This window comes from Condylostylus longicornis, unplaced genomic scaffold (genome assembly GCF_029603195.1).
Source record: "Condylostylus longicornis isolate FDR11 unplaced genomic scaffold, ASM2960319v2 ptg000098l, whole genome shotgun sequence".
In the NCBI taxonomy this organism is placed as follows: Eukaryota; Metazoa; Arthropoda; class Insecta; order Diptera; family Dolichopodidae; genus Condylostylus; species Condylostylus longicornis.
The window spans coordinates 1,053,825-1,068,948 of NW_026578066.1; the positions used below are offsets into that span (position 1 = coordinate 1,053,825).

At 27.0% G+C, this 15,124-nt stretch overlaps 1 protein-coding gene across 2 annotated transcripts in view; it reads left to right on the plus strand.

Moving 5' to 3' along the window:
- The window catches only part of LOC129614015 (bumetanide-sensitive sodium-(potassium)-chloride cotransporter), a 98,908-nt gene that overhangs the window by 59,181 nt on the left and 24,603 nt on the right, over window positions 1-15,124 (plus strand). For both annotated transcript variants that reach the window (XM_055528384.1, XM_055528385.1), the window contains exons 4-17: window positions 1,484-1,598; window positions 9,528-9,783; window positions 9,853-10,106; window positions 11,943-12,057; window positions 12,131-12,258; window positions 12,328-12,484; window positions 12,565-12,716; window positions 12,899-13,008; window positions 13,158-13,293; window positions 13,573-13,708; window positions 13,780-13,886; window positions 13,948-14,187; window positions 14,249-14,359; window positions 14,464-14,680. In XM_055528384.1, the coding sequence (XP_055384359.1) occupies window positions 1,484-1,598; window positions 9,528-9,783; window positions 9,853-10,106; window positions 11,943-12,057; window positions 12,131-12,258; window positions 12,328-12,484; window positions 12,565-12,716; window positions 12,899-13,008; window positions 13,158-13,293; window positions 13,573-13,708; window positions 13,780-13,886; window positions 13,948-14,187; window positions 14,249-14,359; window positions 14,464-14,680 (2,234 nt within the window). The remainder of the gene's footprint in view (window positions 1-1,483; window positions 1,599-9,527; window positions 9,784-9,852; window positions 10,107-11,942; window positions 12,058-12,130; window positions 12,259-12,327; window positions 12,485-12,564; window positions 12,717-12,898; window positions 13,009-13,157; window positions 13,294-13,572; window positions 13,709-13,779; window positions 13,887-13,947; window positions 14,188-14,248; window positions 14,360-14,463; window positions 14,681-15,124) is intronic.

Sequence of the window (15,124 nt, forward strand, 5' to 3'; positions counted from 1 at the left end):
GATGCACCAGAGAAATATTGTTTTCTTCCCCTGATGTCCAACCTTTTCAGGTCCTCCTCAGTCTGTTTTATAATAGGTCCAAGAGGATCCTGATTATCCGTCTCCATTGGAGGCGCCGCCTTTTCCTCTACTGGCGTGAGAAGGAGTTCCTCCTCTGCGTCAGTCAAAAGAAGGTCTGGTTCCGAAGACCCTTGAGCACTAACTGGGTTTGTATTAATGTTGTCCTTAGTATTGTTGTTGTTGTAATTGTCACTGTTGTTATTGTTGTTGTTGTTGCAGTTGTTGTGTTTGTCACAGCTGTTGTTCTTGTTGTTGCTGTTTTTGTTGATATTGTTTATGTTCTCCATTTTTGTTCCCACGAATAGCGCGGGAAAGTAAAGTCGCCCATGGCAGAGCCCGGCATACCATGGGAAGGCTCGTTTAAACTGGAGGGCGCCTGGTATCCAGAGTCTACATACTAACGACTAAGCTCCCCCTTAGCCACGCAGTCATCGGCATATGCTGTTTTACCTTGACTTGGGACGCCTGTCGTCAGCTGACGTATAGATATAGGGCTGAAACTCACAAAGTAAGAGGCTCGCCGCGAGACATGACCACGACACGAACGTAACTTTGATCGTTTCAATCACCCCTTTATCCTCCGCCATTACCGGGGCCCACCACTAGGAGGTGACAGTGCGGTTTTGGGCCCCATTGCCTAAACCATGATCTGAAAAATTACAAGGTCTGCCGAATAAATAATGATAGTTATTAGGGATACACTTTATGTGAATTAATGTAAACCGGAGTAAATCTCTTTTTTCACACCGAATAAATTTCTCTCCGATGACGTAATAATTTTAAATACCAGTTCTATCCAGCAATACTTCTAAATTTCAGTTCACGCGTATATGCTCTGTCAAAAAAAGTTTTTACTTAACATACTCTGCTAATTTAATGAATATAAAATTATTAGTTATTCCTTTATTCAATATATAGAGCTAAAGCACAAATTTCTTAATTTTTTACGTTTACAATAAATTTATTTTGTTATTTTACACTTAGGTAATTAACGTACTTTACCGTAAATAAGGCATAAATATGATCTAATTATCATACGTAAATATTCAAACGTCATTCTGTTAAAACGTTATTCACGAATGTTATGTTGACTGTAACAAAATGAAATATGTTTTGAAGTTTCTTCTATTTTTTAAAATATAAATTTGGCAAATACAATATTTTTTATAAATTTAATTAAAAAATCTTCAATCTTTTCATTTGCACATGTTTATAAGAGTAAAAATATGTTACCATTTTGAAGTCTATATAGATTTTCATTTAGATTTAATATTCATGTTCAAAAATGATGTTCCTTCAAAATATTATAATTGTAGTTCATAAAATTTCTAGTGGTTTTGATTGTCAACACAATACAAATATTTAAAAAAAAAATTAAATAATACAATAAATATTTAATTTTATAATTTCTATTTTGTAACAGGCATTTCACAAGAGAAGCTCTACCCAGACTTGATAATTATCGTAATATAATGTCAATTCAAGCTGCATACCGTCCAACTTTAGATGAATTACATAATGCAACTTTAACAAATAAAGTAAGAAAATTTAATCATAAAAGTATGCAATTTTTAAGTATTTATGTATGAATGTGTCTCGTACGTTTATTGTTCTTTATCCTCTTTTGACTTACTTTTCAATATTTTCAATAATATTTACTGGATGACATCAATTATTATTAAATTCGATACTCGTTTGAATGCATTTAACTGAAATATTAATATTTTTGGCAAGATGTAAGTTTACGTGCCAAATGTCACTTTTATTTTAAGGTTAGTGTTAAACACTTGGTTTTGTGATTTAATTATTTGATATGAATTTTAATATTAAATTATTTAATTTAATAAACCATCAACGAGGTACTTCATTCAACATTTTAAATTGGAACAAGGTGAAATTTGTAAAGGTGCGTGTGATAATAAAATTTTTTCACATCAATTTTATGATTTTTTTTTTTGAAATTAATATTGGATGGGAATTGGCAGAAATGACAATATTTCAAGTTTATTAAAAAATCTGTTGAGAATTCCATTTAAAATGCATACATGTGTCACGTGCCATTAATTTTTCATTGAAAAAACAAAACAAAAAATAGTAAATTAAAAATTAAAAAAAAATATTTAGTGGTAGATACTTTCAGAGTAGGGTACAGTTACTTAGTTAGAAGGGTACGTGTTCAATTGAACATCCAACCTGACTGTAAGAATAAGGCTAAAAGGGCTGAACATTCGCAACAAGATCTTGTCAAAAAAAATTCGAACTCGTTCCTTTACAGGACGACCAACATATCAATGTATGTAGATAGCTACATTAGGCAAGTCACCTACATAGTGAAACTAAAATGATTCAAGAAACTGAAGCACAGCCTCCGATGACTGTCTATAACACGGTAATGAGCATTGGTACGCACAAAACAATTTGATATAAGAGGGCTCCAACTTTCTCCGTTTAGGTGACTAACTCTAAGCCGTTTGTAGGATTTGAAATACACAGATAACATCGCTCTGCCAACCTTCACGCATTCGGACATGCAAGCAAAGATAAATGAACTGCACGCAAGAGTGGCAGAAATCGGTTTGAAAATAAACAAGACAAAAAACAAATCATTGCAAATAAACTCGGTAAACCCTTTCCACTATAATATTGAGAACTGGAGGGGGGAAAGAAGACATAAAAGTTTAGCGGTATTTGACAGATTATGAGCTATCTGGATACCTTCACATTTATCCAGAAATAAAAAATTAAGAATATACAACACTATTATCAAACAAAATGCAGATATAAATGAAGCAGATCCAAAAATTTTCTAGTTTAATAATTTAAACGTTAATGTTACTTGTTTAGAAATATTCCCTATAAATTTTACCAACTCTAAAAATATGTGAAAATTAATAAATTTAATAGTGTAGGTGTAACTTGCACCATAATTTGTGTACCAAATCAATAAGAAAACATAAGTTACACTTAAATTATAATAAAATTACCTTTTACTCATAGACAGTACGGGCAATTTTTTTGAAAATATTGAAAAAAAAATTAATAAAAGTATTCATTTCAAATGGAATTCTAATTTAGTCATCTGAACGTAACATAAAATTGAATTTAACTTTTATATTAAATTTTCGAAATACTTGAAAAATTCAGAAATTTATTTTTATGAAATTGTGTACAGATTTTTCTCACATCCTTTAAAGAAATTTGCTTATTACTTTAACCTTTAAATTATAATATTTTTGTTTACCAAGAATATTTTATCAATATAAAACAAAAGAAAAGGACATCTTCTCCGAAAATTCACTTTAATATTTTTAATAAATTTATTGTCCATATTTTGCGTAGAGCTAAAACAATTCAGCTACCTTAATGTATGTATATAGATCTACCAAAAATATTTCATTTTCCTTTTCATTTTTTAAGAAAACAACAGTGGAGCTATCACGTGCAAGGCATAATAAAAAAAAAAATATAAAAAAATATGAATTTTTTTTGTGCGCGAAATTCCAATAAATTTGTATAGGTAATATAAATGTATATAGATATGTGCACAATTCTATATTTTATAATCGGTGCGTAATTCATGCGAAAAAAAGCACACACAGATTGACTAATAATAAAAAATTACACGGCGTTTTACATCATGCATTGATGCTTTACAAATACATACATATACAAATATACAAGTAGATTACAAATATACAACGCTTATTTACATAATATTATATATTTTTTTATTCTCAAAAAAAAAATTTTTTTTTTAATTTTAAAATTATTTTCACGTATTTAACGAACGCGCTACACTTGCCTTAAATATTGATTTCAATATAAAATCAATGGCGATTAATGAATATCGCAATTATATAAGATGCATTTAATTCAATAGCGTTTTATTACTCTATAGGTCAAATTTATAATTAAATAAATTTGGAATTTTATAGGCTAAAAAAATGTGTCGTTGTTTTGAAAAATAATAACAATAATATTATTGTTCACTGTTTATATAGTGTGTACATATTATAGATTTTTTTAAAAGTTATTTTTAGAAAATTAGATAATTTTATTGGAAAATTCGAAATTTATAGGCAGAAATACAAAATAAATGCATAACACAAGGTGTTAATCCCAAAAACTTTTACAATATAAATATTTTAGCTCAAATTTTATTCATTTTAAGGAAATAATCGGTTAATAAATATGGAATAATGCGAGTTGAATTTTTTAAAGTCAGTGATTCTACTCCATTTTCAATATTAACTCCATTTTTCTAGGAAGATAAGAACAATATAATTTTATGAATAAATTATAAAATTCAAAAAAATTTTCTAATAAATTCGCTGAAAATTGGAAAAATTCAATTCTACTTGAGGCAATTATTCCTAACACCCTTAAAATTGTTTATATTTTATCTAAAAAATGTTTTGTTAATTTTACACTATTATTAATTTTAACATAATTTTCAATTACACATTCAAAAAATTCATATGAGTCCAGCATATAACCGATAGCAAGACATCTTCTTGTTTACCAAAATTTTTACACAAGATTATGAAAATAAACTTTAAACATTTCTTTGAAATTTTAAGAACGCTAAAATCAATTCAGCTAAAATTGAGATTCAGATCTTTACAGACAAATTGACAGACAGATCGACGCACCAACAAATAGGCATATAGATAGATAGGCTTTCCTACCATGGAGAAGTGCATTTCCACCGCAAACTCGACATGCGAAATTTGGTGTCATTACATAACCTCCCTTATTGTATGAAATGCGGTCGAACAGTATAAATTAATTATTAACTTATTATTCAGTTAACCGTTTATTCACTTATGCTTTTATTTACATTCTTAATTATTAGTTCGTGTCAATTGTTGAATTATTGATGAAATTATTAATGATTTATGTGTGTATGTGTGCGTGCATTGAAAGTTAAAGCATATAAATTTTATTAAAATTTAATTTTCCAATTTTTGCTTAAAGGAATATGGAGTTAAACTACGAACTCATACATGTTCGGCATACATGTGTAAATATGTATGAATATATTAATACAAACTAATCTAATTTCTAAAATGCATACATCAATATTTTTCATTTACATCAATTTAAAATCTTTAAAGAAAAACCATAATTTGAATTTTTTTTTCATTTTAATTAAATTAATTGATAAAAATGAGCTTATAAAGAGAAAAAATTTAATTTACAAACTTTAATAAGCAATGGAATTTCATGATTAAATCAACATTATACAAAATATATTCTACATACATACATACATAATTTCATACTGGTTTTGAATTGTTTTAGCTGGTTGTAATAATTGAAACCCTATGTACATTATGTCAAATTCAATAGTGTTTTTAATTGAATTGTAAAAAATTAGTTGGTATGATTCATAAATTTTTGTGTTCCAATAACATACAGAAGCCCCATTTAATATAATTGACCTTTTGAAATATTATAAAAAATCATTCTTATTATTGACTTTTCGGAAGAGTTTTTCATTTTTAATTTAATTAAAAAATTTAAAAAGAAAACATGTAGTGTTGGTTTGAATAACTTTAAGGTTACTATTTGTAAAATGTGAAAATTATTTATGACTTAATGTGAGCGTTCATTTTAGGGTTCACAATTACACCTCTCCACACAAGAATAGATAACTTCTTTCTATCTATAATAGAGTGTGTGCTCCATCTGTTGTTGAGTGGATTTTACAAATTATATTTACTGCGTCAAATTGAATTAACATAAGTGTATTTCTTTCTTAGTTTTTCAATTTTTATGCCGCACCTCAGATGTTCAGAGAGTTGAATTAATGTTGATGAACTGAACATACACAGCACATTACATTTTATGCCCATTTTTGTTTTTTGAAATTACTTCTTTAATGGATTCAGAAATCTATTATACCATACAATATAATTTACACCAAATAATCAAAATAAAAATTAAAACAAAACGACACTAACGATCTTTATAAGAAAGGAAAACTAATAAAACTAAATTTTAAAAATATTTTTTCAATTTAATTTAGGAGTCAAAAGGTTAACTTTTTTTTATTTCTTTACAGTTTTAATTACAACAAGACTGTCAAATTGATGCTCAAATGACTTTTATAATACACCAAGTGTAGGAAAATATAAAAATTTAATAGAAAAGAAAATATTATGAATATAAAACTGTAGAGTATATGAGAAAATGCATACATATACCAAAATAGAACAAGATTTTAAATTTGTAATTAAATTAGAATGACGAATAATAACACTTGTAGTGTATTATGAGACTTTAGAGTCAACAATACAAAATTGAATCGTTTATTAGCACTTAGAATTATTCAACCACATTCTGCATAATCTTTTCTCCGCTAGATATCGCAGTATGTAACTGAATGACATCTTGTATAGTTTTGATCACTGTTTTCTGTAAGTTTGATGGCCGTGTTTTTGATTTTTTATAAAAATAACAAATCGTGGACTGAAATCGCACTCCATTAATCATCTTTGCTCAATCATCATTAAAAATTTTCGAAATTAAGTAATTTCTTATTTTGCATTTCTCCTAAATGATATAAGCATCTGAATATTTCCATTTTTCTTATTCATCACTTAGCTTGTAAACAAAAATATACACTAAAATATAGGCAACGAGTGGATGAATGAGAACGTAAATCGATTTCGGTGATGTTGTCAAAATGAGAACATCACCGAGTAAGAGCATGCAATATAAAACTTTTTACTCACTCTAATAATTTTAATAAAATTTAAAATTTTTTCGTGTTGTTAACTTTTCTTACTTCAATAATTTTTTAACTTTATTAAGTATTTCCCCTTTTTCGAAATCGAAACGATTTTACACTCCCGATAAAAGATAAAGAAAAAACAACTTTGTTTGTATTTTAAAAACGATAAATTTTTTGTACGTGATTTATAAAGTGAAAAATTGATAAAAATTTCAATTTATTATAAAGTTTTCCTTTATTCGAAATTCAATTATTACATTGGCGTCATTTCTTTTTCCTTTTTTACATATGTATGATCATCTTGGAAATGTTATAAATCAAACATTTTATGCAATTTGTTGTTGTTATACCCGTACGAACGTATGTTCGAAGGGTGTACTAAATTTGCCTTACCGTTTGGAACGCTAAGAAATAATGGTCTGAGATACATTTAAACTTAAGTATAAGCTTTTGATCAGCTTTTTTGACGTGCGTCCCAATGATAACTCAAAAACTAATTGAGCTATTTTCACCAAATTTTTATAATGATTTATTATAGTAGTTGCCAGAACCCTATTTAAATTGGATATGATCGGGGTACAGGTTCGGGTAGCTGCCATACAACTTCAAAAGTTGTTTGGCCATATCTTCGAAAATATTGAAATTTTGCATAAATTAACACGGTAATACGGCAACTTAAAGTCATAGTCTGTTCCATAGTCAGCTATGGTATATTTACTCGCACATAGGATAATAAATTCGTAAGAGTATCACAGAGTTGACACGGTCAACTCTATTTTTTCTAGTTTTTAATTGAGTTCAGAAATTCTTTCATCAATCACGAATAAATAATTTTCTTTAAAAATATTAAGAGTGTATGTGGGGGGAAAGGGCTATGACAAAATTTTATCTTTGAATCAAAATCAATTTATTCATTAAACAATTTATTTTTTTCCCTTCCATAAATCAATAATTAAATTGTTTATTGATGTGTTTGTATCCACAATATTTATGTAATTGTAAAAAAAAAAAAGTAATGATGCCATAAAAATGTGTAAAAGAACATTTTAAAATTTATTGCAAATTTATTTTTTTATAAAAATTTAATATTTATTAATTGTCATTTGCTCAGTATGCATAGTTAGTATGCATATGTATATGTGGAATGAAATATGTATACGTGTATGTGTATGAAGTTTAAAATGTGCATTCGTTCTGGAGGATGCATTCACTATTAACAATATTGAACATAAATAATAATGATCCTAAATTAATTGCGGCGAAATGTTGAGGTTAAGCTAAAATTGTTTAAACAAGAACATAAAATTAATTCAAATTTATTGTGTGACTGTTATATGGCACTGCACTTTAGTTATATATGAAATCATTTATGCATTATTAACTGTTAATTAGAGAAATTAACAAGTAAATCGAAATTATAATCGAAATATAATCGAAATTTTAAATATCTAATTAATTTTACGCGACAAATGGAAAAAACTCATTCACATTGTAGTTTAAAAAAGTTAGTAGAACGAAAACTGTCCTCACTCAATTGAACTTCTCAGTAGATATTGTCTTTCTACGGTGTACCTTCAAAGAGTAAGGGATGCTTAGCGTAAAGGGATTTGTCATATGTGTTTAAAGAATTATTATGGGGTACCCGGTAAAAAAATCCGCAGTTGACATGAAAAGGACCCATTTTGTTCTCAGCGTTCTCTGCACAACGTGTCGGTTGTCAATTTTAATTTGAAATTGACGTGACTTGAAAATGTTCGGAAAATATTCTAATACAGATTGCAAATATTATAAATTATTTTTTATGTCCCATTATAATTAAGTTCAGTGTCGCTCTGATTAAATGAAGCTAAAATTTGCTCTCATTGACTCAATTAATGATTTATTCTCAATGAATTATCAAAAATTTTGTCTAATTTGATTACTTCCATCCGGTAAAAAAATCGGTTTCGTAGCATCTCATTTCCTTTTTCAGAATTTAATTAGTGTTAATCTTAAAGAACTTTACCTTTTTCTTAAATTCCAAAAAAGTCATTGTTGTCAGTAGGGAAAACTTTTTATAAAATTCTTAAATTATTTAATCGATTTGTGAAAAGAAAAACTTAAAATTATGTTAAAATTACTTTTAAATTTCTTACAAAAAATAAAGAGACCTTTTGATGACATTGAATTAAAGTTTCCAAAAGTCCACAATACTCTTGTATATAGAAACAGAAAGAAAACATTAAATTTTCCTTTGTTTCTCAATTGAACTCGCGTTAAAAGTTCTAAAAAATTTGTTTTGTGTCGCATTTCGCTGCCATCTTTTGAATTTCATTAAAGTTAATATTTTTCTTTTTTTCTTATTATAAAAATTATGTTGCCCTCATTTTATTCATCGGATTCAATGAAGTGGTAAGTTTATTTAAGAAAACCTAATTTTAAACTTTCCTAAGAACATTAAAGGAAGGAAGGAAAAGAAATGAAAAAAAAAGAGAAAGGAAGAAATTGAAGTGAGAGTGGAAATCAGAAAAAAAATTTGAATTTCGACTGAGATTTTCCTTGTCGATAAAGTTGTTTCCTTTTCTTTTTTTGTTTTTTATTTTGCTCTTAAATAAGGTCTTCCTTATATTTTTTTACCCGTAAAAATTTTAACGTGAAGGTGTGTATTGTGTATATTATTTTCTACTTTAAAAGAATTTTATTTTTTCTTTTCGATTTGATTGTATACTGTTTTCTCTTATATACATAGATGACACACAGTTTAAGTCGTAATGAAGATGCTGAGGCAGCAATGCAAGGTATCTTAAAATTTGGTTGGATTAAAGGCGTATTAATAAGATGCCTTTTAAATATATGGGGTGTTATGTTATTTTTACGATTAAGTTGGGTTGTTGGACAAGCTGGTATGCTACAAGGAACATTATTAATTGTAACAACAACAGTTGTTACTTCAATAACAGCATTATCAATGTCAGCAATTAGTACGAATGGTGTTATAAAAGGCGGTATGTAATTTAAATTTTTTAATAAGAATTTAAAAATGAATTATTTGTTCATTTTTCTTTTATTTATAGGTGGAACATATTATATGATATCACGCTCATTGGGTCCTGAATTTGGTGGCTCAATTGGTTTGATATTTTCATTAGCAAATGCAGTAGCTTGTGCTATGTACGTGGTTGGATTCTGTGAATCAATGATAGATTTAATAAAATCATTTGGTGCTACAATAACTGGTAATGATATTAATGATGTACGAATAATTGGAAGTATAACAATATTTATACTTCTGGTAATTGTGGTAGTTGGAATGGAATGGGAAGCAAAGGTAAATTAATTTTTATAATGATGATATGAAAATATAATTTAGTATATGAAAAGCATTATATTGCTTAATAATTTGTTTATTTTTAAAGATAAAATTAAATCGAATGAAACCTAATTTCCAGAAATGAAACCTATTACTCTCCTTAAGGTGTAGATATTTGACCCTCTAAAATGTTGAACATTATGAAAAATGAGCTGTTTATATTGTGACATTGAACACAACATAACAACTTCTTAGAATTTGAACCTAAAAGTAGGCAAAATATTTGTTTATAAAATACATAAATTATATTTTCTTCCAACAATCTTTTATATTTTTTAATTAAGTTAAAAATATTAGATTCTCACTCTCTACACATTTTTTGAGATACTTTATTTTAGAAGAGAATAAAAAATTAATTTTTCTTATCCTTTCTCAACATTTTCATAATTAATAATTTTTATATGCTCTCGTATGAAAATGTGAAGGAAACCAAGCACTTCTTGGAATACATATCTCAAATTATGAATAAATAATATTTATGTATACACAATTTGTATTGTACGTACAAATGATGTGTGTGATATATTACTTTCTTCAATGGCACACACATAAATTGTAAAAAACATATTGCCTAGTAAAAAGGGATGTTACATGATAAATTCTTATTTTCTTCTTGTTTTTTCATGAATGTTATACAAATAAATTGTTTAAACAAAAAGGTAGTATAAATTGGTGAGATTCTTTACGGAGATATACTAAGTCTAATCACATACTTCTGTATTACTTATGGTCAGACCGTGTCATTCAGTTTCATAATGAAATTTCACTAATTCTTGTTTTATTCTCTTGGAATTTTTTTCCGTAACTCTTGCACTTAATATTTATTCTTCTATTGCATGCCATTTTGTAGATACGATAGGAGTAGTATGCATAGCACTACTCTTGCACTCCGCTCTATTTTTGAATTTCTCCATTCTGTTTCGTTTTACGCCATGTTCTCGAGTTAGTGGAATTAGGAGCCTCCCGCTTTCTCCACCTTATTAATTTATTTTAATTTTACTTAAATTAAAAATGGTACATTTAACTTTAAACCTGTCACACAATAACAGTTTTGACGTTTAAAATATGTCATTTTATATTCTATTGTAAACAAACAATTGCGTTTAGAGAAAACAAATGCTTTTTGACATATGTGATTCGAAATATTTTGAATGAGTAATCAAAAAGACGTCATTATCTTGATATGTAAGATTTTTGGTATTGCTCATTTATCTAAGTATGTATTTGAATAAATTAAAAATATCTCAAATTGAAAATGCTCTTTTGATTATTCTAACGAGTTTTCTTGTTGTTTTTTTACCATTCCGCAGGTTATTTTTCTTCTGAAATTTCTGTATACTCGTAATAAAAATTCAATATCAAATTTCTTACATTAACGCAATTTATAATTAAAATGAAATTTACTAATTAATTCTCAGAAATGTGGCCTTAATAGATGGCGCAGTTTTGAAAACAAAAACCTATGAACAGAATTTTTTTGGGCACATACATTCATATGTAAATGTGTACAATAAAAGTAGGAAAAAAAAATATTTCCTTTGGCATGTTAAAAATTCTAAATTTTACAAGAAACAAAATAAAAAGAGAAATTATTTTCCTCTCGATTAAGATTTATTACAATTTTATATACTTAATTTGTTTTAAGAGTATAATAGAAAGAGGGGTAGAGAAAGGTCATTCCGTCGGTAATTTGCCTTGAAATTGTTAATATGAAAAATTTTATGTCTTTTTATAGCAGTATTATTATTTTTATATTAAAACAGAATTTAAAAAATAATTTTTTTTCCCCTAAAGGCTCAAATAGTACTTCTCATCATTCTTTTATTTGCTATTGGAGATTTTGTGATTGGTTCTATAATTGGTCCAAAAAGTGAATTGGAATTTGCTAAAGGATTTCTGGGATATAATGGTAAGCCGAAAACTCAACCCCTTTGTTATTTCCAATAATCTTTTTCCATTTTGTTTTTGTTAAATTTACATAGGGACATTATTCGCTGAAAATTTATATAGTGATTATCGTGGATCAAATGATTTTTTCTCAGTATTTGCAATATTTTTCCCAGCAGCAACTGGTATTTTAGCTGGAGCTAATATTTCTGGTGATTTAAAAGTATGATTATATAGATTTTTCAATATTTCTTTATAATTTTAATTTTATTAAATTTCAAAATTTTTAAAGGATCCACAAAAATCAATACCAAAAGGAACATTACTTGCTATTTTAGTAACATCTGCAACATATATTGCTATGGTATTTATGGTTGGTGGTACAGTTGCACGTGATGCTACCGGAAATCTAACAGATATTATGAATGATTCATGGGCATTCTTAGATTGTAAGTATTTTACTATAATGCAATATGACCTATTTTATTTTGTGTCAAAATTTATTAAATATGTTGTATGTTTTTATTAGGTTACAATATGACTTGTGAATATGGTACACAAAATTCATTTCAAGTTATAGAATTAGTTTCTGGATTTGGGCCAATCATATATGCTGGATGTTTTGCTGCTACTTTATCATCTGCCTTAGCAAGTTTGGTATCAGCACCAAAAGTTTTTCAGGTAAGAATATTATAGTCGAAGTATAAGGGTTATAAATTTTTCATGTGGACAAATTATGGGGAATATTTGTGAGCACATGCTTGAGAAATCTTATAAATTTAATTTAAAAAATTAATTTTTAATAAACTGAAAAGAAAGAAAAATTATGCAACGCCTTACTGAAATATTTTTTTGTCTTTTAGGCTTTATGCAAGGATGAACTTTATCCAAAAATAATTTGGTTCGCAAAAGGATATGGTAAAAATAATGAACCAGTTCGAGGATATATTCTAACATTCTTTATTGCAATAGCGTAAATAAATTTTTTATTTTCTTTTTTTTTGATATTGTTTTATTGGAACCACAAGTTCTTTGTTTAAATAAAATTTTTAATAAATTTTCTCAAAACTTTTGAATGAATGAATTTTTAATAGGACATTTTTTTTTTATTTCAATTTGTAGTTTCATCTTAATTGGAGAGTTGAATGCGATTGCACCTTTGATATCGAATTTCTTTTTGGCTGCCTACATGTTAATTAATTTCAGTACATTCCATGCAAGTTTAGCAAAACCAGTAGGTTGGCGTCCTACTTTCAAGGTAAAATTTTTATAATAGGAAAACCTCAATTTTCAGAAATATTATTTGAGTTTTCTAGATATATTATTAATTTGTTATAAAAATATGAAGTGTGTAGGATTAAAAGAAAAAATTCTATTTAATTATGTTAAACTCAATTCTTTTGATGATTTTTTTTTTCATTAGAATTGTGGAAAAAGAGTTAAAAAATAATAAAGATCCTTTGTAAATATTTTGTAATTTTTTGTAAATATTTTTTATAAAATTTGTAATACATTTTTTTTTTTTGTCTACCTACAGTATTATAATATGTGGTTAAGTTTAATTGGAGCCATTTTATGTGTTGCTGTTATGTTTTTAATATCATGGAGTACAGCTTTAATCACATTCGCTTGTGTACTTGCATTGTACTTAATTGTTTCATACCGAAAACCTGGTAAATTTTCTTGTCATTTCATATAAAATTTTCTTTTAACTTTCAATAATTAAAATTTTTCTAATTTTTAGAGGTAAATTGGGGTTCTACAACGCAAGCACAAACTTATAAAAATGCTTTATTATCTGTACAAAATTTGAATAATGTTGAAGATCATGTTAAAAATTATAGGCCACAAGTAAGTTGCTTACTGAAAATTAAAAATATTTTTTCAATTAATTTTTTTTTTTGTATTTTAGATTTTAGTTTTATCTGGACTTCCGAATACAAGACCCATTCTAGTGGATTTTGCATATTTATTAACAAAAAATATTTCATTATTAGTTTGTGGTCATGTTTTAAAAGGAACCAGTTCACAACGTTTTAGAAATTATTTAAATAATCGTTCAACCGGTTGGTTCCGTAAACATCGTGTCAAAGGTTTTTATTCACTTGTTGATGGTGAAGATTTTGAAACTGGTGCAAGAGCTTTAATGCAAGTAAGTTAAGAAACATATTTAAAATTTATCGTGTAATTGAATATTTTGATTTTAATTCAAGGCATCTGGTATTGGAAAATTAAAACCGAATATTCTTTTAATGGGCTTTAAAAATGATTGGCAAACATGTGATAAAAAGGAATTGAGTCAGTATTTTAATGTTATGCATAAGGTTAGTATGAATGATTTAATTGAACTGTTTAAGTGTATAATCTATTTTTGTGATTTTCAAAATTAATTTTTAATTCTTTTTGTTTGCATTTAATTCATTTTTAGGCTTTAGATATGTATTTGTCGGTAGCAATTTTACGTGTTGAAAAAGGTTTAGATTATTCACAAGTATTAGGAGAAGAAAGTAATGCACCAAAAAATTTACAAGATATTCCAAGAACACTACAACCGAATGAAAGCTCAGCTGATTTGATTTCTGTTGAAAAGAATGCACAAAATATGCATGGCAGTATGGATTCGTTGAGTCGAAATGTTTCTCAAGGTAAGATTTTAATTTTTTTATTTTATTATTTTTAATATTGTTATATGGATTAATATTATTGTGTTGTTGTTATTGTATTTATTGTCCAAATTGGAATTTCCAAAGCACTTTAAAAGTTTGTTAAATTATCGTTTGACATGACATGTCATAGACATGTTTTATATTAGAATTTAATATAAAAAATGCTAAGATAATAGATGGCGTAACTTCTAACAGCAATTTTAATTGTCAAAGCGATAATTGTCTGTAATTATATTTTTTTAATTAAGGCAATTGAATCCTCAAGGAAGTCACAATTTTTTTATTTTAGCCGAATATTTAAAAATTTAATGAATCGATTTCACATTTTTCAAAATTTCGATGTATCGATATTTGAAAAACATCACTTTTATCATATGACTGACACTCGTATTACACATTCTTTTTTTTTCAATTCACAATAGA